General features: G+C 36.1%; 3 protein-coding genes across 6 annotated transcripts; 1 reads left to right on the top strand and 2 right to left on the bottom strand.

Moving 5' to 3' along the window:
• Window positions 1–35: 35 nt before the first annotated feature.
• On the top strand, window positions 36–16,252 carry rilpl1 (Rab interacting lysosomal protein-like 1). 4 transcript variants are annotated; one of them, XM_079861306.1, is made up of 9 exons: window positions 72–588; window positions 2,774–2,924; window positions 5,809–5,927; window positions 6,957–7,202; window positions 9,200–9,373; window positions 10,616–10,770; window positions 11,963–12,067; window positions 12,933–13,020; window positions 14,276–16,252. In XM_079861306.1, the coding sequence occupies exons 1-9, from the start codon at window positions 301–303 to the stop codon at window positions 14,279–14,281; spliced, it is 1,332 nt and encodes a 443-aa protein (XP_079717432.1). In that variant the 5' UTR covers window positions 72–300; the 3' UTR covers window positions 14,282–16,252. The 4 variants fall into 4 exon arrangements, with proteins under 4 accessions (XP_079717434.1, XP_079717433.1, XP_079717431.1 ...); XM_079861308.1 differs by lacking the exon at window positions 9,200–9,373 and having other exon boundaries at window positions 36–588; XM_079861305.1 differs by lacking the exon at window positions 12,933–13,020 and having other exon boundaries at window positions 63–588.
• A 38-nt stretch (window positions 16,253–16,290) lies between these two features.
• Window positions 16,291–18,364, bottom strand: snrnp35 (small nuclear ribonucleoprotein 35 (U11/U12)). Its single transcript, XM_079861319.1, has 2 exons — window positions 18,283–18,364; window positions 16,291–17,320 (listed from the first exon to the last, which is right to left on the bottom strand). Exon 2 carries the CDS (start codon window positions 17,318–17,320, stop codon window positions 16,559–16,561), a length of 762 nt encoding a protein of 253 aa, XP_079717445.1. The 5' UTR covers window positions 18,283–18,364; the 3' UTR covers window positions 16,291–16,558.
• Window positions 18,365–19,666: 1,302 nt separating this feature from the next.
• On the bottom strand, window positions 19,667–26,568 carry kmt5aa (lysine methyltransferase 5Aa). The gene is made up of 7 exons (XM_079861314.1): window positions 26,293–26,568; window positions 24,923–25,079; window positions 24,601–24,811; window positions 23,235–23,322; window positions 23,080–23,139; window positions 22,809–22,999; window positions 19,667–20,590 (listed from the first exon to the last, which is right to left on the bottom strand). Exons 1-7 carry the CDS (start codon window positions 26,302–26,304, stop codon window positions 20,380–20,382), a joined length of 930 nt encoding a protein of 309 aa, XP_079717440.1. The 5' UTR covers window positions 26,305–26,568; the 3' UTR covers window positions 19,667–20,379.
• Between the last annotated feature and the right edge of the window lie 602 nt (window positions 26,569–27,170).

Here is a 27,170-nt window from a genome sequence, read left to right as displayed (position 1 = left end):
TACGGTAGGTCAGCGAGGCGCTTGACAGTGATTTCACATTCACAGCGGCCTCAGCTGTGCGCATGCGCAGTAGATGAAGCGCCGCTCAGGAATAAATAAGGGCAGGGAAACCGAACCGCAATGGGACAACTCTTATCTCGGTCCAATTCGGCCTAAAAATACCCCGAAATGGCTTTTATTCTTGACGAGGTGTCGTTAGCGAGGTTTTAGAGGGCTTTGGGGATCTGTTTGGCTGCTGAAAGGGACTGAGAAAGTTTAGAAGGAAACGAACTTCAGGGACGTAACGTTCCAGAGACGGTCATGGAGGATTTCGGTTCGGCGCTGGAGAAGAACGTGGCGGATCTGACCGTGATGGACGTGTACGATATCGCCGCAGTGGTGGGTCAGGAGTTCGAGCGCATTATCGATCAGTACGGATGCGAGGCTCTGTCCCGCCTCATGCCCAAAGTGGTCCGGGTGCTGGAGATCCTGGAGGTTCTGGTGAGCCGGAACAGCATCAGCCCGGAGACCGAGGAGCTGCGCCTGGAGCTGGACCGACTCCGACTGGAGCGGATGGACAGACTGGAGAAGGAGAAGAAACATAAAAAGGTGCTTTTATAGGAATAAAAAGAGGAATATATATATATATATATATATATATATATATATATATATATATATATATATATAACATTTAAGATGTTTAATTAATTAATATCAATATTTTATATGTAATTAATATTACACTAATAAATAGCCTATATGTAATTTGATGTATAGATTGTAAATTATTATTATTAACATATATATATATATATATATATATATATATATATATAAATAAAATTTAAGATGTATATTTATATATACAGTTATAAATATATTAAAGAATAAATATATTTATGTTTATATTGTATTTAATTAATATCAATATTTTATATGTAATTAATATTACACTAATAAATAGCCTATATGTAATTTGATGTATAGATTGTAAATTATTATTATTAACATATATATATAAAATTTAAGATGTATATTTATATATACAGTTATAAATATATTAAAGAATAAATATATTTATATGTTTATATTGTATTTAATTAATATCAATATTTTATATGTAATTAATATTACACTAATAAATAGCCTATATGTAATTTGATGTATAGATTGTAAATTATTATTATTAACATTTATATATATATATATATAATTAATATAAATTGATATGTAATTACTATTCGTTAATCATTAATAACATTACATATATACTGTTTTTTCCTACTACTTCTACTACACATCACATCTCTTCACATTATGAAGTTGTTTCAGAAGTGATGTTTCATAGGAAATACATAGAAATACATAATGTATACATAGGAAATTCTAAGTTCCTGCCCTGGACAGGAAATGATGGAACTGAACCACAGTCCATCACCATCACGTAACATCGTGTCCACTGGGACAGTGAGCACAGATCAGATTTATTTACATGGTACTTTATGGTGCTTTAAAGAATACCACGTCCAAGTGTAGCTAGCACATAAGATTCTCACATAATATAAAAATTATTTTGTTTTTACATTAATATCTGCATATGAGCAGACATATGAATCAGGGCTGGGTGGTATATCGAGTTTGTTCGATATATCTATATATTTTTTATAAACGGGCAGTACTGTTTATATCGATATACAGTAGTTTGGTATGAGCAAATCTGAAAAAGAGCCCAATAATTCTGACTAAAATAGCTATATTTTGCTAAAATATTTGTTGTTGGACAATAAATGTGCCATATGTAGAATTTGAATCCTACTAGTGAGTGTATTTTACAATAGCAGTTACTGTAAATTGACAATTGTAATGAGGTAATCAAATAACCTAATTTATTACATGGCTTGGCTGAATTCCAATGTAGAATGCGGTCTGTTATTTCTCGATAACAGACCGCTGCGAAGTATAACAGACCGTTGCCATGAAAAACAGCGCGTTGCTATGGACGCGGAACGGACTATTTTCTTTGGCGGAAGCAATACAATCGTTTTTATATCAATAAACTCCTTTTTAAATAAATAATTTGCGTCAAATTATTTATTTATTTTGTAGGTAGCCATGTAATAAGCGGGATAATGTATAGTGAGCCGGTTGTTATACTGAATAACAACCCCTTCAGGCTGATTCAAGATCCCTCCGCTTCGCGTCGGGATCCCGTTCAGCCTGTCGGGGTTGTTATTCACTATAACAACCGGCTCACTATACATTATCCCTTACATAATTAGTCTGTGCTATTGTTTTAATTCATTTTTATTTTTAGTTTAGTACATTTAAATTGTGCTCAAAAAAAGCATAATTTTGTTTTTTAGATTGTAATGTTACAGTGTTTAGAATGTAATGTGAAATTAAACCTATTTTTGCACATAATATATAGCATAGCCTACATGTTTACATTCACTATATTTGTTTTCATAGCCTTCAATATGAGCAGTTTGTAGGACAACACTGGGCAGGATTGTGAAATAACTGTGTTTTTTTAATAAATACAGATTTTTTTTTAAACTAAATAGAGAAATGTAGAAAATACTATATATTGCCATTCAGTCGAGATATGATTATGAGCCCTGAATACAGCTTTTGTCCTTCTGTGAATATGTTATTATGCTCCTCCTGCTTTGTGTGTTTTTTGCTTATTGTTTCAGACATTACGTAACTCCAGTGAAGGTCAGTTGTTAAATATACACTCATGTATATTTTATGAGCCACTTCTGAAATGTGTGTGTGTGTGTGTGAACAGGAGCTGGAGTTGGTGGAGGATGTGTGGAGAGGAGAAGCCCAGGATCTGTTGTCCCAGATCTCCCAGCTGCAGGAGGAAAACAAAACACTGCTCAATAACCTGTCCGTCAAAGAGTATCCGATGTCGGAAGAGGACATACAGAAGCAGGAAGGTAGTCTTAAAGCTCAGTGTTCATAAAAAGAAAGCATTGTGTCGGTCTCAAACGGTGTGAAACTCCATATCCCACAATGCACTGCACTCCACTTGATCTTCCATTTCCAATGTGATGAAATACAACCGTATTTGGCTTATTTGATAAGGCATCCAAAACAAAATTGTATTAAAAACACAAAATGACACAAAATATGCACTATGTAGTCAGCAAGTATTCCATTTGGAACGTTTTCCCAGCATGCCTGTACCGGATACAAAGCAAACACACGTGATCATGCCCATAGGAATTCTCACGCATTCTTTCAGCCATTTAGGAACTGACACAAACGCTGCACAAAGCGTCCCTTCTCCATGTGACAGAAGACGAGGCAGTGCGATTACTGCACAGAGACTCCACAGTGCCTCTGACACACTCACGTGCCGTCAGAACAGTCTCTCTCTCAGTCTGATCCAGTGTCAGAGTTACGCAGCTGTTTACACAAACATTCCAGCGCCGCTCTCAACACTGATGCAAAGATGCAAAGAGCTATTTGAACAGAATGCAGGAAATTACTTGTATCATAGGCTCCTCAAAATAATATTCTGGGTCATTTACAGCTTAATGTATATGGACAGCACCTGTGATATACACTCACCTAAAGGATTATTAGGAACACCATACTAATACTGTGTTTGACCCCCTTTCGCCTTCAGAACTGCCTTAATTCTACGTGGCATTGATTCAACAAGGTGCTGAAAGCATTCTTTAGAAATGTTGGCCCATATTGATAGGATAGCTTCTTGCAGTTGATGGAGATTTGTGGGATGCACATCCAGGGCACGAAGCTCCCGTTCCACCACATCCCAAAGATGCTCTATTGGGTTGAGATCTGGTGACTGTGGGGGCCATTTTAGTACAGTGAACTCATTGTCATGTTCAAGAAACCAATTTGAAATGATTTGAGCTTTGTGACATGGTGCATTATCCTGCTGGAAGTAGCCATCAGAGGATGGGTACATGGTGGTCATAAAGGGATGGACATGGTCAGAAACAATGCTCAGGTAGGCCGTGGCATTTAAACGATGCCCAATTGGCACTAAGGGGCCTAAAGTGTGCCAAGAAAACATCCCCCACACCATTACACCACCACCACCAGCCTGCACAGTGGTAACAAGGCATGATGGATCCTTGTTCTCATTCTGTTTACGCCAAATTCTGACTCTACCATCTGAATGTCTCAACAGAAATCGAGACTCATCAGACCAGGCAACATTTTTCCAGTCTTCAACTGTCCAATTTTGGTGAGCTCGTGCAAATTGTAGCCTCTTTTTCCTATTTGTAGTGGAGATGAGTGGTACCCGGTGGGGTCTTCTGCTGTTGTAGCCCATCCGCCTCAAGGTTGTGCGTGTTGTGGCTTCACAAATGCTTTGCTGCATACCTCGGTTGTAACGAGTGGTTATTTCAGTCAAAGTTGCTCTTCTATCAGCTTGAATCAGTCGGCCCATTCTCCTCTGACCTCTAGCATCAACAAGGCATTTTCGCCCACAGGACTGCCGCATACTGGATGTTTTTCCCTGTTCACACCATTCTTTGTAAACCCTAGAAATGGTTGTGCATGAAAATCCCAGTAACTGAGCAGATTGTGAAATACTCAGACCGGCCCGTCTGGCACCAACAACCAAGCCACGCTCAAAATTGCTTAAATCACCTTTCTTTCCCATTCTGACATTCAGTTTGGAGTTCAGGAGATTGTCTTGACCAGGACCACACCCCTAAATGCATTGAAGCAACTGCCATGTGATTGGTTGATTAGATAATTGCATTAATGAGAAATTGAACAGGTGTTCCTAATAATCCTTTAGGTGAGTGTATATATATAAATGTAATAATAATTATATAATATATATTAATATTAAAGTTTATATATATATAAGCAGAGCGCCTGCTCTGCTTATCAAAAATGAATAAAATGTTAATATAAATATATGAATGTATATTAACGTATATAATAATAACATCCCCAAAAATAATATCATTGCATCCCTAATTATTTTTTTGCTGATATCAATATTAGTAACTTGCTCACTTATTTGAACTTTTGTCATTAAAGCAGACACCCAGAAAGCCTAGTAAACACAGTCAGTTATGGCTTGAGTGAACGTGAACAGTTGAGAAAGAAAATGCATGTGTAGAGTATCAATGGATCTGTGCATTAGCTCTTAAAGTGACAGTAGCCTAATATTCCTGCCGCAGAAACTGAAACTTTATTAAGCATTAATCTATGTTTAATTTATACAGTGAAGACTATCTAGTGTTATTTTACATTTGATTACTTTATTTAATGTCTCTACCTGAAAACTACTGTTACTTGTCTTTAATAATGTTTTAATTTTATTTTAGTTGGGTTTGCAGCTTTAGCTGTGGTATCGAAACTGGAATAGAGAATTGTGAATTTTAGCTGGTATCTAAGTCATCAGCCATTGGCAGGTGTGGCAAAAAGTTAGTTTTAGGCCCTATAATTTAAAATTGAATTAATAGAAAACTTAAGTTGTATTTAACTCTGAATATTGATTTAAAGGCCGGCAACGCATTATATTTCTAGGTCATGACAAATGTGAAGTGTGTCAGTGGTTGTGTGTCAGATGCTCTGCACGGACACAGATCTATTTTAAGAGCAGCAACATGGGCACTCAGACAAGAAGTTATTTGCTTACACTGTCCGTCAGACTTCTTGTATCTTTCCAGTGACCTGGTCCATGTAAAACAAGAACCTAACCCTGAAACTTCCTGCAACTAGTGTGCCGATCAAAAATGCCCAATATGTTATCGATTAAATATGATATTTCTTTGAATGTCAGTTATCTGTGTTGTAAATGAGTCTGTTTTTAATTTGTGATGCCAGGTATGACTGAGAGGGAGCGGCAGGTGATGAAAAAGCTGAAGGAAGTTGTAGATAAACAGCGAGACGAGATCCGCGCCAAAGACCGTGAGCTGACGCTCAAAAACGAGGACGTTGAAGCGGTAAGGAACTATGTTTCTGATCAAAACCCATTAGAGCACTGATTTAACTCAAGAAAACAAGACAGAAAGATGTCAAAGTCTTCATCAAAATGTAATGACTTTCTCTGAGGGCCCTATCTATCTTACACCCGGCGCAATGCAGCGCCAAACGCGACGCAAGTGTTTTTTTCTAGTGTCAGCCCGACGCAGTTATCATTTTCACGTCCTGCGCCATGTTGTTTAAATAGCAAATGCATTTGCACCCATTTGCGCCCATGGGCTGCTGGTCTGAAAGCGAGGTGTGTTCTGGCACATTGTTGGCGCGTTGCTATTTTGAGGAACAGAAATAGACTGAGCCATTGACCAACTGAACCCTGGTCTAAAGTCAATGGCACAATATTTTTTTTTGTTATTTAATGAGTGCGTTAGTAATGTGTCGCCTATAGGCGGGTCCACAACGCGCGTACACTCTGCTTATTAAACACACAGGGACACACAGCAGCACACACACATGCCAAATATTTAAAATAAAAGGATTACAGTGTAAAAGATTATTATTGTGTACATAAAGATATGGTGAATCCGGCTTGTCCTGTAGATGTTCTGCTTGCGCACTTTTACCTCGCGCACGAGCAGATCCGTTTGCGCTCTGGAGACGCGTTCGGTCTTTCCACTATCAAATTCCGTCATGTAAATAGCGAATCTGCCATGGCGCGAGTGCAACTGGCATTTAAAGGGAATGGGAGATGAGACTCTGATTGGTTTAACACACGTAAATCCCAAAACACACCCATTACTCATTATGAGAATAGGGACAACCCTTTTAGACCATGCACCGGGTGCGCAGACCATTTTTCCCGTCGTTAAACTAGCAAAAGTGGATTCAGACTTGCCCTACGTGAACTTGAGCCCTGCACTTTAGACCATGCGCTTAGATCATTAAAATAGGGCCCTGAGTCTTTTTGCTGGATAAGCAATCAAAGTTTCACTCGGAGATTCATCATATTGTGGATGTTTAATGCATTGCAAATGCTGTTGAATTTCTTCCAGCTCCAGCAGCAGTTGAACCGGCTGATGAAGATCAACCACGACCTGAGGCATAAGATCACAGTGGTGGAGGCCCAGGGTAAATCCCTGATCCAGCAGAAGGTGGAGCTGGAGGCGTCCGGTCAGGCAAGACAGCAGGAGCTCGGGAGCCTGCGACAGGAAGTGACCCGTCTCAAGGAGCGACTGAAAGAGCAAGGCAAGACCAGCGCTGAGACAGAGGAGCCTGTAGGGCCACCCTCACCTGCAAAGGTACGTGAATGGAGATGGATGTTGCTTCGATCGTGTTGGTTTTATACATGCATATTGTTTAGCAATTTTCTGCTAATGCTGGGGTCACACCACAAGATATTCAGGCCGATTTCTCCCCTTCCGACAATCCTAAGTGAAGTCCCGATTGTCTTGATGGTTCAACAGATTATCTTATCAGATTTTCCTGTGGTGTGAGGTGTGTTAAGAGTGACCGAACCTGCTCGGAAGAACGCCTGATCGCGAATCGTAAATATTCAACATGCTTACGATCAGAAATCCTGATGTGTGGGGGCAAACGCGCACATACTCTTTTGATTGTCAGGTGAAATGAAACGATACCCAATCAGAAAGCGAGCTGACAGAAGAAGAAGGAAGAAGGAAGCATAACAACCGCAGTGAAGGTGCAGCACAGAGTGTAATGGATATGGACATCAGAGATGGAGGATTAGCTTGTCGATTTGTGGCAATGTTCTGTCAAAAGCTTTCCAAACACTATCATAGCAATTTCTTCCTGCCTGTCGTCCACCATGTTTATTCTGAAGTCTCATGAGATTCTGTGAGATTTCCCGTGTTCACAGTCGGGGCTCTGGTTGAAAATCTGTTCGTATGTGGTGTGTTTTCTTCTTCACATCGCGGCACACCACACAGAGTTTTAGAGTTTTTGTCCTCGTGTTTGTGGTCTCTCACATTTTGAAAATCTTATAAGATTTAAATATCTTCAGGTGTGGCCCCAGCATTAATGGGTTATGAAATTAAATTTTCCATTGTGTCTTTGCTTGATTCCAATGCATTGAGCAACTTCAGTGTTCAACTGCAGCATTCAGTCATTTCTATTTCTATTTAAAGGAAGTAAGTGTGATATAAAGCTTTGGAATGTTCACATGGTGACCATAATGAGTCAGAATGAAACATCAGTGAGTCACAGTCACAGAGGAATCTAGGATGAGGAGATAAATCAGTAGACAGTATATTTGAGGTGCAACTATTTCTATTTATTAATTAGGGCTGCCAGGGTTGAATTGTGAACTTTTAGGATTCATTGAATATGTTTAATTTAATGCAGTTCGCACATATGCTTTCATTTAAACAGACTGTTTATCAGCAAATGCAGATGAAAAAGTGATTGCATGGTGCGTTTGTTTAGAAATCAAATGCAGTTGAGATTTTTGAACAGAACTAAGAAAAGTCATTTGCATTGCAAGTTCGTTCAAAAGTTTGGGGTCGGTGGGATTTTTAAGTCTCTTATGCTCGTAAAGGACTTGCTGCTCAAAAAGAAACATTTATTATTATTATTATCAATTTTGAAATCAGTGATACATATTTTTTCAGGATTCTTTGATGAATAGAAAGTTCAAAAGAACAGAGATCGAAAAGGAAATAGAAATCTTTTGTAACATCTTGATGCATCCTTGCAGAATAATAGTATTAATTTCTTTAGAAAAATCTTAATGACCCCAAACTTTTGAAGCGCAGTGTTTAAGGTGCAAATATATATTATCAATGGCTGCCAGTGTTCATTTGTAAACCTCAGAGATGTTTAACACAGTTACATTTAAGGCAGTTCACAAATTTACTTCATTTGACAGTGGCTTGTATCGGTAAATAATGGCGAGAGAACAATTGCATGGTACATTTGCTTAGAAATCAAATTCAGATGAGATTTAACAGAACACAGACGTTATTTGCACAATTTTGAATGAATTTAATTATTATCATAGCTTAAAATTTGAGATGAATCACAATAATAATAGCGAAAAGTCATGAGATTAATTGTAATTGTTTTAATCTTTTTGTGCCCGTAACATACATGATATATGAAAGACTGCATTTTTTTGTTTTGTTTTGGCAAAGAAAACTCGAAAGAAGAAATGAAACTGCTAGATTGTGTTTTTATAACTCTGATTTTCTGGCAGTTTGTTCAGTTGTTTATTTGAACTATTCACCCAAACGAACACTCCAGATAAAATGTTGGTTGCAATTTGCACTTGTAACCACAGTCGACTAAAGCGGCCCCTTCCTGGGGTCAGGATTTAGCTTCTGAGCTGCTCGCCGGGGGCCTGGAGATCGAGGAGGGTCCCCTCCGTCTCACCCCCCACACAGGGGCCCCGGGAGCCCTGACAGATGACAGTGAGGAGGAGGAGAAGGATGATGAAGAGGCTGTGTTTTTATGGGTAACCCTGCAGCGGCAGCTCTAAGGATAGCATGGAGTGTAAACTAACACCTGACCCATATCTGCGACTGTTAGCACGAGTGTGTGCAGCTGGTTCTGTACCAGCATGCAACAGACCGTAAGAGTAGGTCACTAATGGCTTTAGTCCTTCACACAGATACAGAGTATCATCTGGTGAATGCCTGACTGTAAATGCAGTCTGCATGTGTGCAAGTGTTTGTACTGAATGCAAACCATGTGACTGAATTAAATGTTAACTCATTGATGATCATGAGATCACAGTAGATCATGACAGAGAGCTTGCGGTCTGCTGTAAAATAAAAAAAGGCACCAATCATGTACTGTAGTTAATTTACATTTACAATCAGAGTCATAAACTTGGCCGTGTGATATGAGAGCAAAGGGGATGTTGTGTGAAAGACCCCTTTTTTTATCTTGCTGACATATTTCCCATTGAAACAGGAAGTACTCAACAGCTATTCATCATTTTATCTATTTCAAATGTTATATTATTTAATATGTACTCTCAGTAAGATTTCAAAAATACAGTAATATTGTGAAATATTATTACAATTGTAAATAACTGTTTTCTATGTGAATATATAGTAAAATGTAATTTATTCCTGTGATCAAAGCTGAATTTACAGCATCATTACTCCAGTCTTCAGTGTCACATGATCCTTCAGAAATCATTCTAATATGCTGATTTGCTGCTCAAGAAACATTTACTATTATTATCAATGTTGAAAACAGTTGTGCTGCTTAATATTTCTGTGGAAACCATGATACATATTTTTCAGGATTCTTTGATGAATAGAAAGATCAAAAGAACAGCATTTAATATCAATGTATATTAAAAAATGACATTAAAAATGACATTAAAATAATGTCAAAATGTCTTTGCTGAATCAAAGTTTTCTTTAAAAAAGTCTCACTGACCCCAAACCTTCGAGGATTATATGTAGTGCAGTAGTGCATATGTAAAGGTTTATTAACTTTTAGGAAAATATCAGTTGTCAGATATGAACTAAAAGCCAGCAAACTCTAATTTCAATTTGATTGGGTCTTTAGAAACCACTGAATGTGTCTTGTGGTGTGTTTTTTTGTTGTGCATTAACAGCAGTGAAACCAGGTGACACTTGTGTCTCTTTGACGATGCTCTGATAATGAAGATGTTTGTGTCTCCTCAGTTGTTCTGTGTGAAGACTAGTGTATGTGACTAAGTGTTCCTCTCATCCACCAGGAGGCGCTGTGTGATGATGACATGTCCACTCTAGATCCGAAAGACCCGAACCGCCCACGATTCACCCTGCAAGAGCTGCGGGACGTCCTGCATGAGCGCAATGAGCTGAAAGCTAAAGTCTTCATGTTGCAGGAGGAAATCGCCTATTACAGAAGGTTAGCCATGCTTTACAGTTTGGTCAATGGTCAGTCATATTTTTTTGAGAAATTTCATACATGTATTTCATATGTTCATGAAATGTTCTTAATTATAACTTATTATTACAAATAATAAATCTTATATATAGTTTTTGATAGTGTATATTAATTATATGACTACATGAATATATATATACAGTACCAGTCAAAAGTTTGGAAACATTACTATTTTTAATGCTTTTGAAAGAAGTCTCTTATGCTCATCAAGCCTGCAGTTAAAAAAAACAAAAACAAAAAAAAAACAGTAATATTATGAAATATTATTACAATTTAAAATAATGGTTCTCTTTTTTTAATATACTTTAAAATGTAATTTATTTTTGTGATGCAAAGCTGAATTTTCATCAGCAAGTACTCCAGTCTTTGGTGTCTTATGATCCTTCAGAAATCATTCTAATATGCTGATTTATGATCAATGTTGGAAACAGTTGTGCTGCTTAATATTTTTTTTATAACCTGAGATACTTTTTTCAGGATTATTTGATGAATAAAAAGTTAAAAAGAACTGTATTTATTTAGAATAGAAATCTTTTGTAACAATATACACTACCGTTCAAAAGTTTGGGAACAATAACTATTTTTTTTTAAAGAAATTAGTACTTTAATTCAACAAGGATGCGTTAAATTGATAAAAGGTGATGGTAACGATTTATATTGTTAGAAATGTTTTTATTTTGAATAAATGCTGTTTTTATGAATAAATGCTGTTAACGTTTTACTCATCAATGAATCCTGAAAATAATATTCCAAAAAAATATATTAAACAGCACAACTGTTTCCATCATTGATAATAACTGAGTATCAAATCATCATATTAGAATGATTTCTGAAGGATCATAAGACACCAAAGACTGGAGTACTTGCTGATGAAAATTCAGCTTTGCATCACAAAAATAAATTACATTTTAAAGTATATTAAAAAAGAGAACCATTATTTTAAATTGTAATAATATTTCATAATATTACTGTTTTTTTTCTTTTTTTTTTTTTTTTAACTGCAGGCTTGATGAGCATAAGAGACTTCTTTCAAAAGCATTAAAAATAGTAGTGTTTCCAAACTTTTGACTGGTACTGTATATATATATATATGTATATATGTATGTACATATATATATAAAATGTATGACTTATTTTTTAATCACATTTCCAGTGAAGAACAGGAGGAGGAAACAGGGCCGCCGCTGCCAGATCTCTCTCCTACCCTTCGGCCAAGCTCTCGCTCCAGCTTTCAGCCCGAGTCGGGGATAAAGCGACTGTGCGTACCGCTAAAAGAGCCAAACTTCTACACACACTTGCACATACATATATTACAAACATAATTAATCCTCTAAATCAGCACCATTTTGATCTTGTGTTGAGAGCGCACATATGATGGCCAAAAATGTTGCTTAGGTTCAGCAGAGCTCAACTGTTGTTTAGGCTGAACTATGTGCGTCGCGGGTAATGATTTAGAAATGTTCATGCATTTCTCAAGTCATGTCATGTTTATTTATAAAGCACTTTTCACACATTACACATTGTTTCAAAGCAGCTTTACAGAAAATAATGGGTAATGTTTACAATATCGTAATATCTTTTGCCTTTTAACAGATTAGAGCTGGGTGAGAATATAGTTTTGTGACGATACAAGCTGATATATGCTATATAGTACAGTATATATCATCATATTCTGTATGTATGCAGATAAATTTGGCTGGAAGAGCTGGGCGATAATATAGTTACATTTAGCGAGGAAATACACAATGAAGCAGTTAAGATTTGCTATATAGTATGAATATAGCTTTATGTGAGCGTACTGCATGTATAAAAGCTGAATATAATATATATCCAACTTTACATATCTGTGCAATAGTACAAAGCAGCTTGAAAGTATTCATTTTATCAGTTCAGGCATTTTTGGGGAATTGAACCCATGATATGAACACTATGAACCATGAAAAAGCAGTTACACATTCACTTTTTATGAGTTTTATGACATGATATGACACATCTTAAGGCATGACCATCATTAATGCTGCCATATGCATCTGAAAGACTCTTTTAGAAACGGGACACTACGGGTGGTTCTGGGTGTATCTTCTCTTTGCTCAACTCTCCATATCTGTGCCTCTTTGTAACAGGATCTTCACAGCCATTATGCCGATGGTGGCGGCTGGGTTGATTGCAGATGACCCCACTTTACAGCCAATCAGACGACTTATTTCCCTTGTACGACCTTTTGGTGGTTCACCTTTGTGTTCTCTGCTGTTTTAACACCCTTATCCTCCCTTGCATGTGATGGAGCTGCATGGCCCCCTCATCTCACCCCCTCATTAGAGCCACTGATCGTAAAGAGCACATTCTGATTGGCTGATTGTGGGGCTATCTGTGCGACCAATCAGAAGGAGGATCGTTAGAATCAGCCAGTCAGAATCAAACTCCCGCTCACTCCTCTAACACTCGTGCTGCGCTGTAACCAGTTATATAACACTGTGTCACTACTTTGTGTCAACTAAAAGTGTGCTTTATAGATGCGTAGGAAGATTGAGCGCTTGAGTGTCACTGCCTGTATGAGCTGAAATGTCAAGCAAGAGTACGAACACACAGCAAACTAAATATTTAGCATTTATGAGATGCTTTCTGGCTTTCTGTAACTTAGTTTATATCTGGGAAGACATTAGTAATGCTGTAGGGATACAGTTATGGTAGTGTGAAACATGTCTAGCAAGATATTATATTTGTGTAAATGGGGTGGGGTGGGGTGGGGTGGGGGTGGGTTTTTTTTTGTTGCATTCCTACATTAGAATAATAATGATGCCAAAAGATCATATTTTGTGCCAAAATCAAATTATATACACAAATTATAGACAATTATATACACATGTATTTTGTATATTTATATATAAACTTTCTACATTTTTTGTTTTCTAAAATAACATTGCAAAAATATATATATATTGTCAGAAAATGTTCAGGTTATATTTATAATATTTGTCAAAATGATGAAAACCAATACATTTTATATATATATATATATATATACATTTTACACTAAGTGCAGTGTTGAATTTAATTATTATTAATTTAATATAATAATAATTTCATATTTATGAAATCATTAATGCTGATTTCATTTTATTCATGATGCTTTTATTTCAGAAAAGCATAATCTAGACTTTTTTGCATTATGGTAATGAGAATCTAGCAAATTATCATAAAAAAAATCAAACTTCTTTCTTACTTTTAAAATTCTGGTGTGAAATATGACATTACTTTGTGCAATATAACCATAAATTAGCTGTGCATTATCATCAATACAAAATTACACTTGAACAATTCTTGAGTGTTTCACAAAAACATAATAAATAGCCCGACAACACCCAAATGTATATGAATCAATCTAGTTTTTAAATCATAGTTTATGGACACAATCTTGCATGGCATTGAATACAAATGACGCTGATGTCCCGTCTTTCGTTCACAGGTTTAGCTTCTTTTCCCGGGACAAAACCCGAGGTTCGCAGAGGAGGATGCCGCCGATGGGAGACGGCTTGGGCTCGTGGGCAGTGAAAGAGGACGTGTACACAGAACAGGCCCAGGAGGCGTTACAACACATGTAACCAACACACCGCAACATTAACCGCTAACCTGCACCATGTGACCGTACGCCACGTTTACGCTCCCTTTCATGGTCAACTTTCACAGCACAACGTCTGCAAGCAGATGAGCTCACAAAGGGAACACGGGGGACGGGGCTGTTTAGAGTTACTGATAGATTGTGGCCCTTACCTTCATCCAAAAATACCGTTAGGGGGTTTTATGTGCCTATTTTGTTAGATAGTTAGACATTTTATTGCTATTGCAAATGATGAGTTACTGTAAGCGGAAGAATAGTAGATTTCAGACAGTTTTCTGATGATGTTTAAAAAGAAGATGCCTTAAGTAGATAAGATACATATGTATTTTTAATTCAAATTGAATTATGAACGAGACACAATGGCAAGTAACCATGAATATGCATGTGGCTGAAAAAAAAAAATTATTATTATCTTTTTAGATTTTAAGGCGCTATGTCCAAGCCGGAGATCGTCTGAAAAAGATGGTGGCATTATTATGATGAATCATATTTAAAACTTTTTTTGGAAATTGCACAGTAGACTGATTCGTTTGGCACTCTGAAATGTTGAGAATTTAAAGGAATATCTGACGTTCAAAACTCCATGGCATGCTGGAAAATAATATCACAGAAAATAATTTTGACTCGTCCTTCAGTTTGTAACAGATGTTATATTTACAGTAATGCACTTAAAAATGGAAGTCTATGGGGCAAAACTTTTTTTTATTTTTTTAATGTAAAATCAGTTTTTTTGCGGTAAAGTGAATTACGTTTTGTGGGAAGAGGCCACTTTTTCTGCTCTCCAAGGCTGCATTTACTTCATCAAAAATACAGTAAACTAAAGCAGTAATATTTCAAAATATTATTTCAATTTAAAAGAACTACTTTCTATTTACATTTTTAATATATTTTAAAAATGTAATTTATTCCTGTGATCAAAGCTGAATTTTCAGCATCATTACTCCAGTCTTCAGTGTCACATGATCCTTCAGAAATCATTTTAATATGCTGATTTGATGCTCAAGAAACATTTCTGATTATTATCATGTTGAAAATTTTCTTCAAGTTTCTTTGATGAACAGAAAGTTCAGAAGAACAGCATTCACTTGAAATAGAATCTTTTTTAATATTATAAATATTTTTACTGTCACTTTTGATTAATTTAATGCATCCTTGCTGGATAAAAATATTAATTAAAATAAATAAATCTTATGACCCCAAACTTTTGAACTGCAGTAGTAGTGTATGACGTCACATGGTCATGACAGTGTGTATTTTACTATTTATCCCATTGCAATGCACCTTATACTTCTATTATACATTATTATCATCATTTTGCGTTTGTTTTACGAACTGAGGGGCAAATCAAACTTATTTTCTGTGGTATTTGACAGCATGTCGTCGGTTCTGCATTTAAGAACCTTGATAATGTCTGTAAACCCTAGAATCATGAAACCAAGTTTGATGCGTCATTAAGTGTTTCTGCAGCACATTAAAGCAGAACAATATTAATAATCCATAGTTTACTACTGGCATCTGGCTGAAGTATCTATCACGTGGACAAATGTCATTCACCAGCGGTTTTGCATTGCTTGAGTGGTGCTTTCGCTGTGTTTAGAGAAAGCATGGAAATGCGTGACTATGGTAAAGTGTGGAAGCTTTGTGATTGAGAAATTCATGCCTGTGGGCCTTTATTCAGTTGTAGAAGAGCTAGTGCGCCACTCGACGTGATGGCGAACTCCAGAACTGAGAGTGATATCCAGCAACAAGAACTGGATCAAATGTATCATTATGAAGGATTATGCATAACTCATCTCATTGTGTATTAAACTATTTTATACCATGTATTGTCAGAACTTGCTGCTCTTCATTTCAAACATCTCGATAGTCATTGAAACTTTATTTGTATGACAAACGAGTTGTTCTATGGCACAAATCCAATTATTAAAATTGAAATTTAAAGGGATACTTCACCCAGAATTGAACATTTTGTCATTATTTACTCCGCTTAATGCCAGTCCATTCTGTACGAGTAAATAATGGCAGCAGTTTCATGTTCAAATGAACTTTTATTTAAAACTAAATTCACATTAGTAAAAACAAAAAAACAGTCTAGACTAAGAAAAGACAGTCTTGAATGCATGCAAAAGTTTATTCTCGGTCTCTGTGTTGTCTGTCTTCCTTTCTGTTGGAGTCTTTCTCTTGGCTTCTGTCCCGGTGGTGTTTAGAGTCTCCTTTCTCTTTGTAGTAACCTCTATCATTCCGCTCATTCCCTCTATCCCAGTCGTTTTTCCTCTCCCTCCATCGTCCGTGTTCCCTATCTTGTTCTTGGTCTCTTTGCCTTTCCTCCCTCCCGCTTGATGCATCCCATCTATCCGCTGGTCGGTTCTGGGGCATCATGGATGCCAGATTGATGGGCTTCCGGAAAGGTCTATCCCTGCCTCCAAACCTCAGCTGACCGGATTCCTTCTTGCCACCTTGGCCTCCTCCGAGCCGGCGAGGAATCCATCCCTGGAGCGTCCGCTCTTGCTCGAAGTCCACAAAGAGCTCGTACTGGTCCACGACCAGCTTGTTGGCGTCTCTCCAGGCTCTCTTCAGCGAGCGCTCCTCCTTGTACTCGACGAAACCGTAGCGCTTGGAGAAACCAGTCACAATGTCTCGGACCAGACGCACCCTGCGGACGTCTCCAAATTTGGAGAAGACTTCCAGGAGCTTGTCCTCAGACGTCTGCGGGTTCAGGCGTGCCACGAACAGCGTCAGGTGAGGGTCACCGGTCACACCCTTGTTAGGCTGGTAGCGGGCCAGCATGCCCCTCCACACGGCTCTGTCATGCGGTTCCACATCTGTGCCATCGATACTGCCCGCTCTGAGGGGGTCGTAAACCTTCGCCACAGGACTCCACTCGCTCATCATCTGATGGTAGAGGTTATGCAATAATTAATGCAAAATCCAGTTCTCTCAAATAAATGAAGAATTCTCTCATTATTTTTTAACCCTATGTGAAACTTAAATTGTTAACGTTCTTTGCAGACTTGTAATATAGCGCACGAGTCGTATGCACTAATTTTATAGTGCTTTGTAGAGCTTGACAGCCTTTGATTACTAGGAAATGGAAATAACAGCATACTGGTATTGGAACGACATGAGGGTGAGTAATAATGGCAGCAGTTTCATGTTAAAATGAACTTTTATTTCAAACTAAATTCACAATAGTAAAAAAAAAGTCTAGACTAAGAAAAGAAAGTCTTGAATGCATGCAAAGTTTCATGCTTCTATTTTATTTGATTGTCTTAAGTATTTGGTTTTAGTATTATTAATTATATACTATTATAGTTTTTACTTATTTTTATATATTAGTACCCTCTTTTTGCCATTTGTATTCGTTTTTTTCTTTATATTACTATTAAGGTTTAATTTTTTTAATTTCTGTTTTAGTTCTCATTTACTTAGTTCATTTTACTGCTTCAATTTGCCAAAGCTTTATTTTAATTAGCAAAAATATTCTTAATAGTTTTAGATAGTAATCCAGCATGATTAGAGAATGATCAGTGGAAACAAGGACATTTGGTCGTTTAAACCACCTAGTAAACGGCCTCTCTCCACGCCTTTAAATGTTGTCTACTTAGGCGATTCACTAGGTTTAAAGATGCTGCTTTTATACTCGTTAACAAACCAGACGATATTATCCAGAGTCATTTTAAACCGAATCCGAGCACACACGAAGATGTGCTGTACAGTTTTAGTGTTTAAATCAGTCATATCTATTTGAGTTCACTAACACCGCATATACTATTGATATTACATGTTTTTGTAATTCTGAATAATGTCATACACACATTTTCCACCGTACAATAAAATAAAGCATCAAAACAAACCTTGTGGGTCCGCCGTCTAAAACTCTCCGTGTGGAAACTCCGGCTGTGCTCTTTCGACGGGCCGTGTTCGTGTCGTTATCGCTGACGTCACCGGGCATCGTCTTAAAGGGATAGTTCAATTATTTTTTTAAATGTTGTCATTTACTCACTTGATGTTATTCCAACCCCGTATGTGTTTCTTTGTTCTATTGAACACAAAAAAAGATATTATGAAAAATGTGGGTAGCCAAACATTTTCTGGTCCCCATTGACTTCCATGATATTTTCTCTATACTATGGAAGTCAATGGGGTCCATAAACTTAAACATTCTTCAAAATATCTTCTTTTGTGTTCAACAGAAGTACTTCATGCAGGCTTAGAACACCTTGAAAGTGAGAAAATAACAGATTTGGGCGAACTATCCCTTTAGAGTGGCTTTGACTTTGTGGTAGATTTTTAATAGATAAAATAGTAAACTGTATATTAAACTAACCATGTTTCTAACATCTAACGTTACTTCTCTTTTTAGGCCTAACATGATAACACTTTGAAACACAATGTACTAATGTTGTATTTTTGCCATACCCCTTTGACTTTGGTTGTGTGAGTGTATAAATAACAAGTTTGGGAATTGAAACTAGACAGATGACTAAATTTAAACCTTGTGATTAACAATGAAGTAATCATTAAAACAAAGTTTGCTTGGTAACAGAAGGGTTTGTCTATGAAAACCAATCAAATTGTGGGGAAATTATGTAATGCAGTATGACATTTTTGCCATACCTCCTTATTCTATAAAAACTGTTGTATTCGTGTTAGCTGGTGGGATTCTCAATGGAATTTGTCTGAGATCCTCCAGCCTTGCTTCTTCTTGGGGGGAGATTCTCTAAGAACTGCTCGAGAGATCATCCGGCCGTGATTAAAGCATTTGAAGAACATTTGCTAAGGTCTGTTTGTCTGTAGTTAGGGAAGCAAGTTAGTTAGGTAGACTATTTATTAAGCGTCGATTGGAGACGTTAGGGAATGTCGATAGGAGATAACCCAGATAGTTAGGTTTAAGGAAAAATCTACGACAACTTTAAAAAGTTAAAAAGACCATTATAATTTTTTTTTTTATAATATTCTAATTATAGTAATGTTATTTTAATATATAGCCTACTGTATATAATGTTTCTATTTAAAAGTGGAAGACCACATTGAAAATCTGGAAAGTTTAAATGTAATTTTGAAAAAAAAAAATAATAATTTTAGGACTTAAAGAAAATCATGACAAAACATGGATTGAATTATACTGAAAACTTTCTGCTAAATGTTTAGGTCACTAATCAAATAAGCAAATTTGTGACATTGATCATCAGCTTGAGTGCTGCTGTCATGGGGAATAATTCAACTGAACACTAAAATTGTTATTCTGATGCAATCTGTAATATACATTAAAAAATTAAAAACACATTGCATTTTGGACACCACTGTACATATTACAACAGAGGCCAAGTGTTGCATAAAATCATTTATTTAAACAATGCATCGACCATCTCATACAGATTGATTTGAACACTCCCCGGCCATCGGAGCTTTTGGTCATCAACACTCGGCTTGTGTAACAGGTACAGCTTTGTTCAGGTTTATCACGACACACCCGGCATTGTACAACGGTAACATTTCAAATGATATCAAAGTTTGGTTTCACATTCCAGTTTTCTGAACCTTTTAAAACGCCGCTCCTTTTAGCATCACAGGCTTTCTGCTTCAAACATAAACGTTTGGGCATTATAAATAATTATTGCTAAGCCTCTAACTACCTTACATTAGATTAGATTAAGAAAACTTTATAAAAATGCAGAAAGTTGGACTATAACTGCATGCTTTGGAAGCACTGATCTACCAATATATAAAATATACAAAAAGAAATGTGCCGAAACTAGCATGTCATAGAGCAGGATAAATATCTTAAAAGTAGGACACGTTGAATATGTACCGCAATCTAACGTGTTACTGTCACTGTGTAACATACCCATACACTTACTAGCCCAAAACATTCTCTGTTTACTAAGGCAATAATTACATTAAAAACTGTCTAGTTAAGAAACAAGGTGTTTTCCCCTCCTCTCAGCACATTACTGCTTCAGCCACGGGTGAGCTTCTATCGAAGCTTTACTGCGGTCGCCGTAGTCGTAAAGGAGTTCTTCTCCTTCCTGGATGTCTCTGGAGGCCACGAGGATAAGATGAGGTATTCCATTAATGTCATGGAGTTTGGTTTGACAGTTGCCGGTTTTACTGTGGTTGATGAGCCTTCCCAATCGATCGGACTCTTTCGTAGCGTCCACGCTGCCGGGGAACAAATGCACAAGTTTTAGACAGCGCTTACAGTGGCTCATCTCTATATGAAGAGTTCAGATGCAAAAGCCTCTAAGTGCCATCTGAAATTTTCTTCTAGAATGATCATTTTTATCATTAAGTTCAGTAATTTCACTTAAATGACAATTAATAGGTAATTTTCATTGCCATTTAAGTGAAATTACTGAACTTAAATATACGAGCTATGATAAAAATGATCATTCTAGAAGAAAATTTCAGATGGCACTTAGAGGCTTTTGCATCTGAACTCTTCATATAAAGTCAGTCTGTCTGAATGGAGAGTATATTATCGCCCAGCTCTAATCTGCTTCTTTGAAACAATGTGTATTGTGAAAGGCCAAGTCACTTGTTTCATCGTGCTTGATACAAAATAAATGGTTTAAGTGACGGAATCAATGATGTAAACGTCAAATATGAGAGAAATTCTGCTGTAAAGCAGCTTCAGCAAGACATTATTCAGCTCAATAACTGTAAAGGTCATTCATTATGAAAAGTTAAATTCAGCTATAAGCAGCTTTACTGAAAAGAGTCATATTTATTATTCGGCTCGAGTCGGTTCAATGTTGATTCAGTTCAGTTCAATAAGAGAAAGTGAAAAAAATTGATTCAGCTATAAAGACGACGACATTATTCAGCTTATTTCAGTTCAAGTTTTTTTTCCTCATCCAATCGTGTCGGTGCGGTCAAATCGATAATATTACTGGATATTCAGTGTCTTTTAGGCCCTGTTTACACCTGGTATTAAGATGCGTTTTGGTTATTCGGATCACAAGTAGCCGAGTTCACAATCCGGTTTACACCTGGTGTTTTAATCCGTCCACTTTCAACCACTTCTGTCATGATATCTTCGTGAGGAGCGTCTATGGGCGGGTAAATGCACTTTCAGAAAGCCGCAAGACCGCATTATGCAAACCCATAATGTTCACTCATTCGGTCAGTAGACGGAGAGAAGACGGTCTTTAGTGGCTGTTTGAACACATTCGACCACATGAGCGTTTACACTACGAAAGCAATCCGGTCTAATGAGTTTTCCTCTACCTCTGGAAGTGGCAGAAAGTGGACAAGCTCAAAATGTTTTAGACCCTGTTTACTCCTGTATTTAGAGTCGTCCACTTGTGATCCGATCCACTAAAACATCTTAATACCAGCTGGAAACAGGGCCTGTTTAGACAGCGCTATCCTCCTTTTTTCTACAACCCATGACACTTTGCGAAATCTCTTACATTTTTTTAAATACAATAAAGTGACATTATTCTACTCGCCCTTCAACCATCGAACATTAAAAGGAAACTAAAAAGTGTAAAAGCATCAAAGTACTTCAATAAACCACGAATGGCCCTAAAAGCTCAATATTACAGACAGGTTAAATATCACTGAGTAATATTTGTCTATATTATATAACATACGTTGCTTTAACGTTCATTAACTTTAGCATTAAGTGGTAATATTTCAAAGTGTTTTCCGTCATTTTGTCAGATAACACATTGTATTTAGTAAATATTCGCACTGTTAATAGGGATTAGAAGTGAAAAGGGGAGACGATTACATTTTAAAGCATCCGTGTGAAAACAAACCTGGAAGGTGAGGTTTTCGGGAGAGAAAAAAAGAGATCCTCAGTGCAATCCAGTGAATTATTCATGGAGTATATTGTAAGTGAAATCGGGAGAGCAAATGCGCAGTCTAATATATGTTTGTCTTTCATACCGTTACAGTGGAATACAAAGAAAATAATCAGGAGGAAAAGAACACTAGACTGAAAAAAACTCAGGATACCACAGATATTCTTGTGATGCCACGTCACTTTAAAATAGCAAGCGTTATGTTTTTCTTCAGATGTCTTAAAATAAAACATGAAGGAAAATTGACTGACGGATAAGGATTATCTGTAGCTCAAATGATTCATTTGAGTCTTTTTGAGTGGAAGTTCCCCTAAACCGGAAGAGCAGGAAACAGGCTCATCAGGAAAGAGGAGGATAAATAAATTTGACTTGGCTTGGCTTAAAACGTTTCTGGTTTCACTGGTCACTGAAATCACAATCAACGCCATTTACTTTCTTCTACAGAAGTGAACATGCATTGCAAAGTGTTTTAATGTTGACTTTAAGACAGTTTGCTTTAATTTCATTCAAACAAAATCAGGAAAAACTAGACAAAACGAGAGGAAAGTGGGTGTAGTGCTTGAACCTACCAATATGTTTTGCTGAGATACTGGAAGTAATACATGTAGCAGCCAGTGGTTGGATCTTGTGCATATAAAGCCTCCCTTTTTTTGGCGTCTGTTATCTGGAGCAGATCTCCATGGTACTCCACTACATACTGCCCTTTCTGGAACATCTGTGTGGCAAAAACTCCCCTGCCCTTTCCTTCAATGTACCTGACCTGTCAAGACCGACATGAAGGTACGTTTGTGCCCGTCCAGCAGACTTCAACATTCAACTCAATTCACTGTCAAAGATTACCATCATTCCATTCTCAATCCCGTTTGTGATCAGCATGTCTATGTGCCTCTTCTCTTCACACTGTTGACGGAAAACAGGCACACACACACACACACGCATCAATATTATAGCTTTGGCTGATGGAACGCATGAAGAACGTGAAATCTGTGCACTACCTTCAGTTCGCTTTTGCTTTTTCTGCAGCTTCTTCTGATGGGATAATAATCTGTAACCTTTCGGCATTGAGGGATCTTGGTATCAGCACTGCAAAACAAACATTGATTCATAATCCAAGGATGTCATTTTATTTTATGTACAATAATGTGTACTGATAAATCATTAACAATAATATATAGGAAAAAAAATAAAATACATTTAGTCATTTAGCAGACGCTTTTGTCCAAAAGTCATTTTTGTCCAAAAGTAATTTTGTCCAAACGTCACTTTTGTCCAGAAGTCATTTAGCAGACGCTTTTGTCCAAAAAATATAATAATAATAATACAATAATACAAATATAATAATAATACAAATAATTATTATATTATTTTAGTATAATGAATATATTATAGTTTTTGATATTTTGAATTAGATTTTAAGTTTAGTAATTAAATCTGTCATTTTTACTTTTTTTGTCCAAAAGACATTTAGCAGACGCTTTTGTCCAACAAATATAATAATAATACAAACAATTATTATATTATTTTAGTATAATGAATATACTATTATAGTTTTTGATAATATTTTGAATTAGATTTTAAGTTTAGTAATTAAATCTGTAATTTTTTAATTTTTTAATGTGTATATAAAGTTTATTATGTTTTAGTTACTGTAGTCAACTTAAAAACTAAACTTAGTTTGCCTTAAAAACTAGCTGAAATAAAAGTAAATTTCAGTTAATGTTTCTATTTATATATATATTTTTTCATATATACACACACATATATACATATATATATATATATATATATATATATATATACACACACATATAATAAAATATATTCACATATATATTTTCAATATAAATAAAGAGGGTTAACAATAATTTACTTCCTTCAGCAGGAGGTAAATTGTAAAAATGCAGCAAATTGACAATTTACAATAATTCTATAAATAAAAAAGCTTGACTACTGGCTGAACAAAAACTAATTTCTTCAATATTTGTGCAAATTTTTTATAACAAAGGTCTAAAAATTTTAATCTTAAAGGGATAGTTCACCCAAAAATAAAAATTCTGTCATCATTTACTCATCCTCAAGTTGTTCCAAACCTGCATGAGTTTCATTATTCTGTTGAACACAAAAGAAGATATTTTGAAGAATGTTGGTAATCAAACAGTAGATGGACCCCATTGACTTCCATAGTATGGAAAAGAAATACCATGGAAGTCACTGAGGTCCAGAAAATGTTGGGTTACCGACATTCTTCAAAATATCTTCTTTTGTGTTCAACAGAAGAAAGAAACTCATCCATGGCAGAATTTTTACTTTTGGATGAACTATCCCTTTAACATCTGCGAATCAACTTCACCATTGACTTACAGTCTCTTTGTGGATTTCTTTACTCTAAGTTTGTGAGGGGGCCGTTTCCTCTGACTGGAGGAAGTGATGTCACTGCTGGCGTGGATGTATGATGCCGTGCAGTGCAGTTGACGCGTCTGCTCCTCTCCTCTGTGCACCGAGTGCTTCAGCTCTTCATTCACAGCCATTTTTGGGAGCGTGAACTCACCATTTACAGTACTGCCTCTCCTGGCTACAATTCACAGAAATGAATGACTTGCGACAAATATAAATGTGACACATTAAATGCAGTGAACATCAGCAATGTCAAGACAGACAGATAATGCATTTTGTTCGTCCTTACAATCTCCATGCTTCTGTGGCTCACTCTGCGTGCAGAATAACCGGGAAGTTTTGCCGTCCTGGATGAGTTTGACGGCGATGGCTTCATGATGAGGTGATTTGGAGCTGCTGTGCTTTAGGAGACGGTGAAATGGCGAGTGTCCGTTGCATATGACGTCCTGCAAAACAGCGAGTTTTAGAAAGCAGTCGCCAACTGAGTTCTCTGTGCAGTGGAAATGTATCTGCGCCTCAAAGCTTTTTTTTTTTTTTTTGTCATTCTAGCTATAATTAAAAAAAAACATACAAGGCCAAAAAATATAGTAATATACAGTTAAGCAAACAGGTACACATGACAGGACTCATTGGGTGCATAAATAATAATAATGTAATGTAATATTACACATTGTGTAAAATATACTTATCAATCATGATTTAGAATTACAATTACTTGTGATAATAATAATAATAATATTATGTAATTGTAAAATATACAAATCAATCATAAATTATAATTATAATTACTTATGGTATTATTATTAATAATATTATTATTATGTAATAGTCCTTATTGTGTAAAATATACTAATAAATTATAATTAGAACTACCTCTGGTAATAATAATAATAAAACATTTAATAGTACATATTGTGTAAAATATACTACTCAATCATACATTAGAATTACTTATGGTATTATAATTATTATTATGTAATAGTATGTGTGAAAAAAAACGAATTAATTATAATCTGAATTATGTATGTTAATGATAATAATACAAATTTGTATAGTACTTATTGTGTAAAATATACTAATCGTCAATTATAATTAGAACTACTTGTGGTAATAATAATAAATGTAGGTAGGCCTGATAGTAAAATATTGTGTAAAATATACTAATTATAATTAGAATACTAGTTATACTTGTAGTAATAATAATATTTATATATACAATAATATATATAGTATATTCATCAGGAAGGGACTAACCAAAAAGATTTTAAAAATATCAGATTTAAATCGATCATTAATCGTGATGTTATTGATCGTCGATGACCACGCCCACACTGGGCCTGTAACAGCTGCGCTCGCGCGCTTCACAATGTTATAACACTGCACGCCGCAGCGCTATTGTTCTTTTATCTGCTTAAAATATCGTGATCAACTGTACTAACACACGTATCGTACATCCCATTGACCACACACACGATGCCACATCCATTTATACAACTTATCAAACAGGAACCAGAATCAGTCAATGGAGTTCGTGTGTTTCGGATGGAGAGTTGAAGATAGTAGAATCACCAGAACACAGTCTGTTATCATTCTGCCGTTAAACGCTCGAGATCGCGTCAAATAATCCTCATCTGTGATGAAGAAGCCGTGTAAACCTACCCCGTTCATCATCTCGGTCCACTTTCTCTTCGAGCCCTGTTGTTGTGAAGCGATGGTCCGGTCCGGTCCAGTGTTTTCTCCTCTACACTTCAGTTCTTCTAAACGGCGAGGAACGAGGACATTCAAAAACAGCTCCGTGTTTACGAAGAAAAAAAAAAAAAAACTAGAAACTTTCGAGCTGTTTTAATTAATGCTCCTCCATCCGAGCTAGTTTGTACAGTTTCACGCCGCCATGTTTGCACTTTTATCTCATTCACGGGAGGAAACCATGTGAGCATTTAAATAACCAATAATGTTTGGAAGTTGAGTTCAAATTGGCCGGAAGATGGAGCTGTTAGGCGGATCACTCTACAATTTCTTATCTATATAAAATATGTTCATAAAAATAAAGCAATTATTTAGGCTGATTTAGTATTACCGTGAATTATTAATCACTGCATGATACTATATATATATATATATATATATATATATATATATATATATATATATATATATATATATATACAGTATTTCATAAATCTATCTGTTTATATATATATATATATATATATATATTATTTATCATACCAATATATAATATACAGTATATCTATCTATCTATCTATCTATCTATCTATCTATCTATCTACATAGTAGACACATTGCAAAACATCCCAAAGTGAGTGTATTATGTCCATTTAACGCATACATATTTAATAGTGTACAAAGATTATTTAAATAATTGACTTTTTGTTGTTTTTGTGCAAGTTTAGAGTGCTTTAATGACAGTATTGCAGAATACAACATACAACGATTTATTTAAAGATGTTCTAATTTTGTGGATTTATTTGATTGAAATAATTAATATACTTAAAACACTTTTCATCAGATATATT

The sequence above is a fragment of the Squalius cephalus genome, assembly GCF_949319135.1.
Source record: "Squalius cephalus genome assembly, chromosome: 24".
Lineage (NCBI taxonomy): Eukaryota > Metazoa > Chordata > Actinopteri > Cypriniformes > Leuciscidae > Squalius > Squalius cephalus.
The sequence above is the reverse complement of the archived record's forward strand: the minus strand, read 5'-3'. Positions and strand labels throughout refer to the sequence as shown.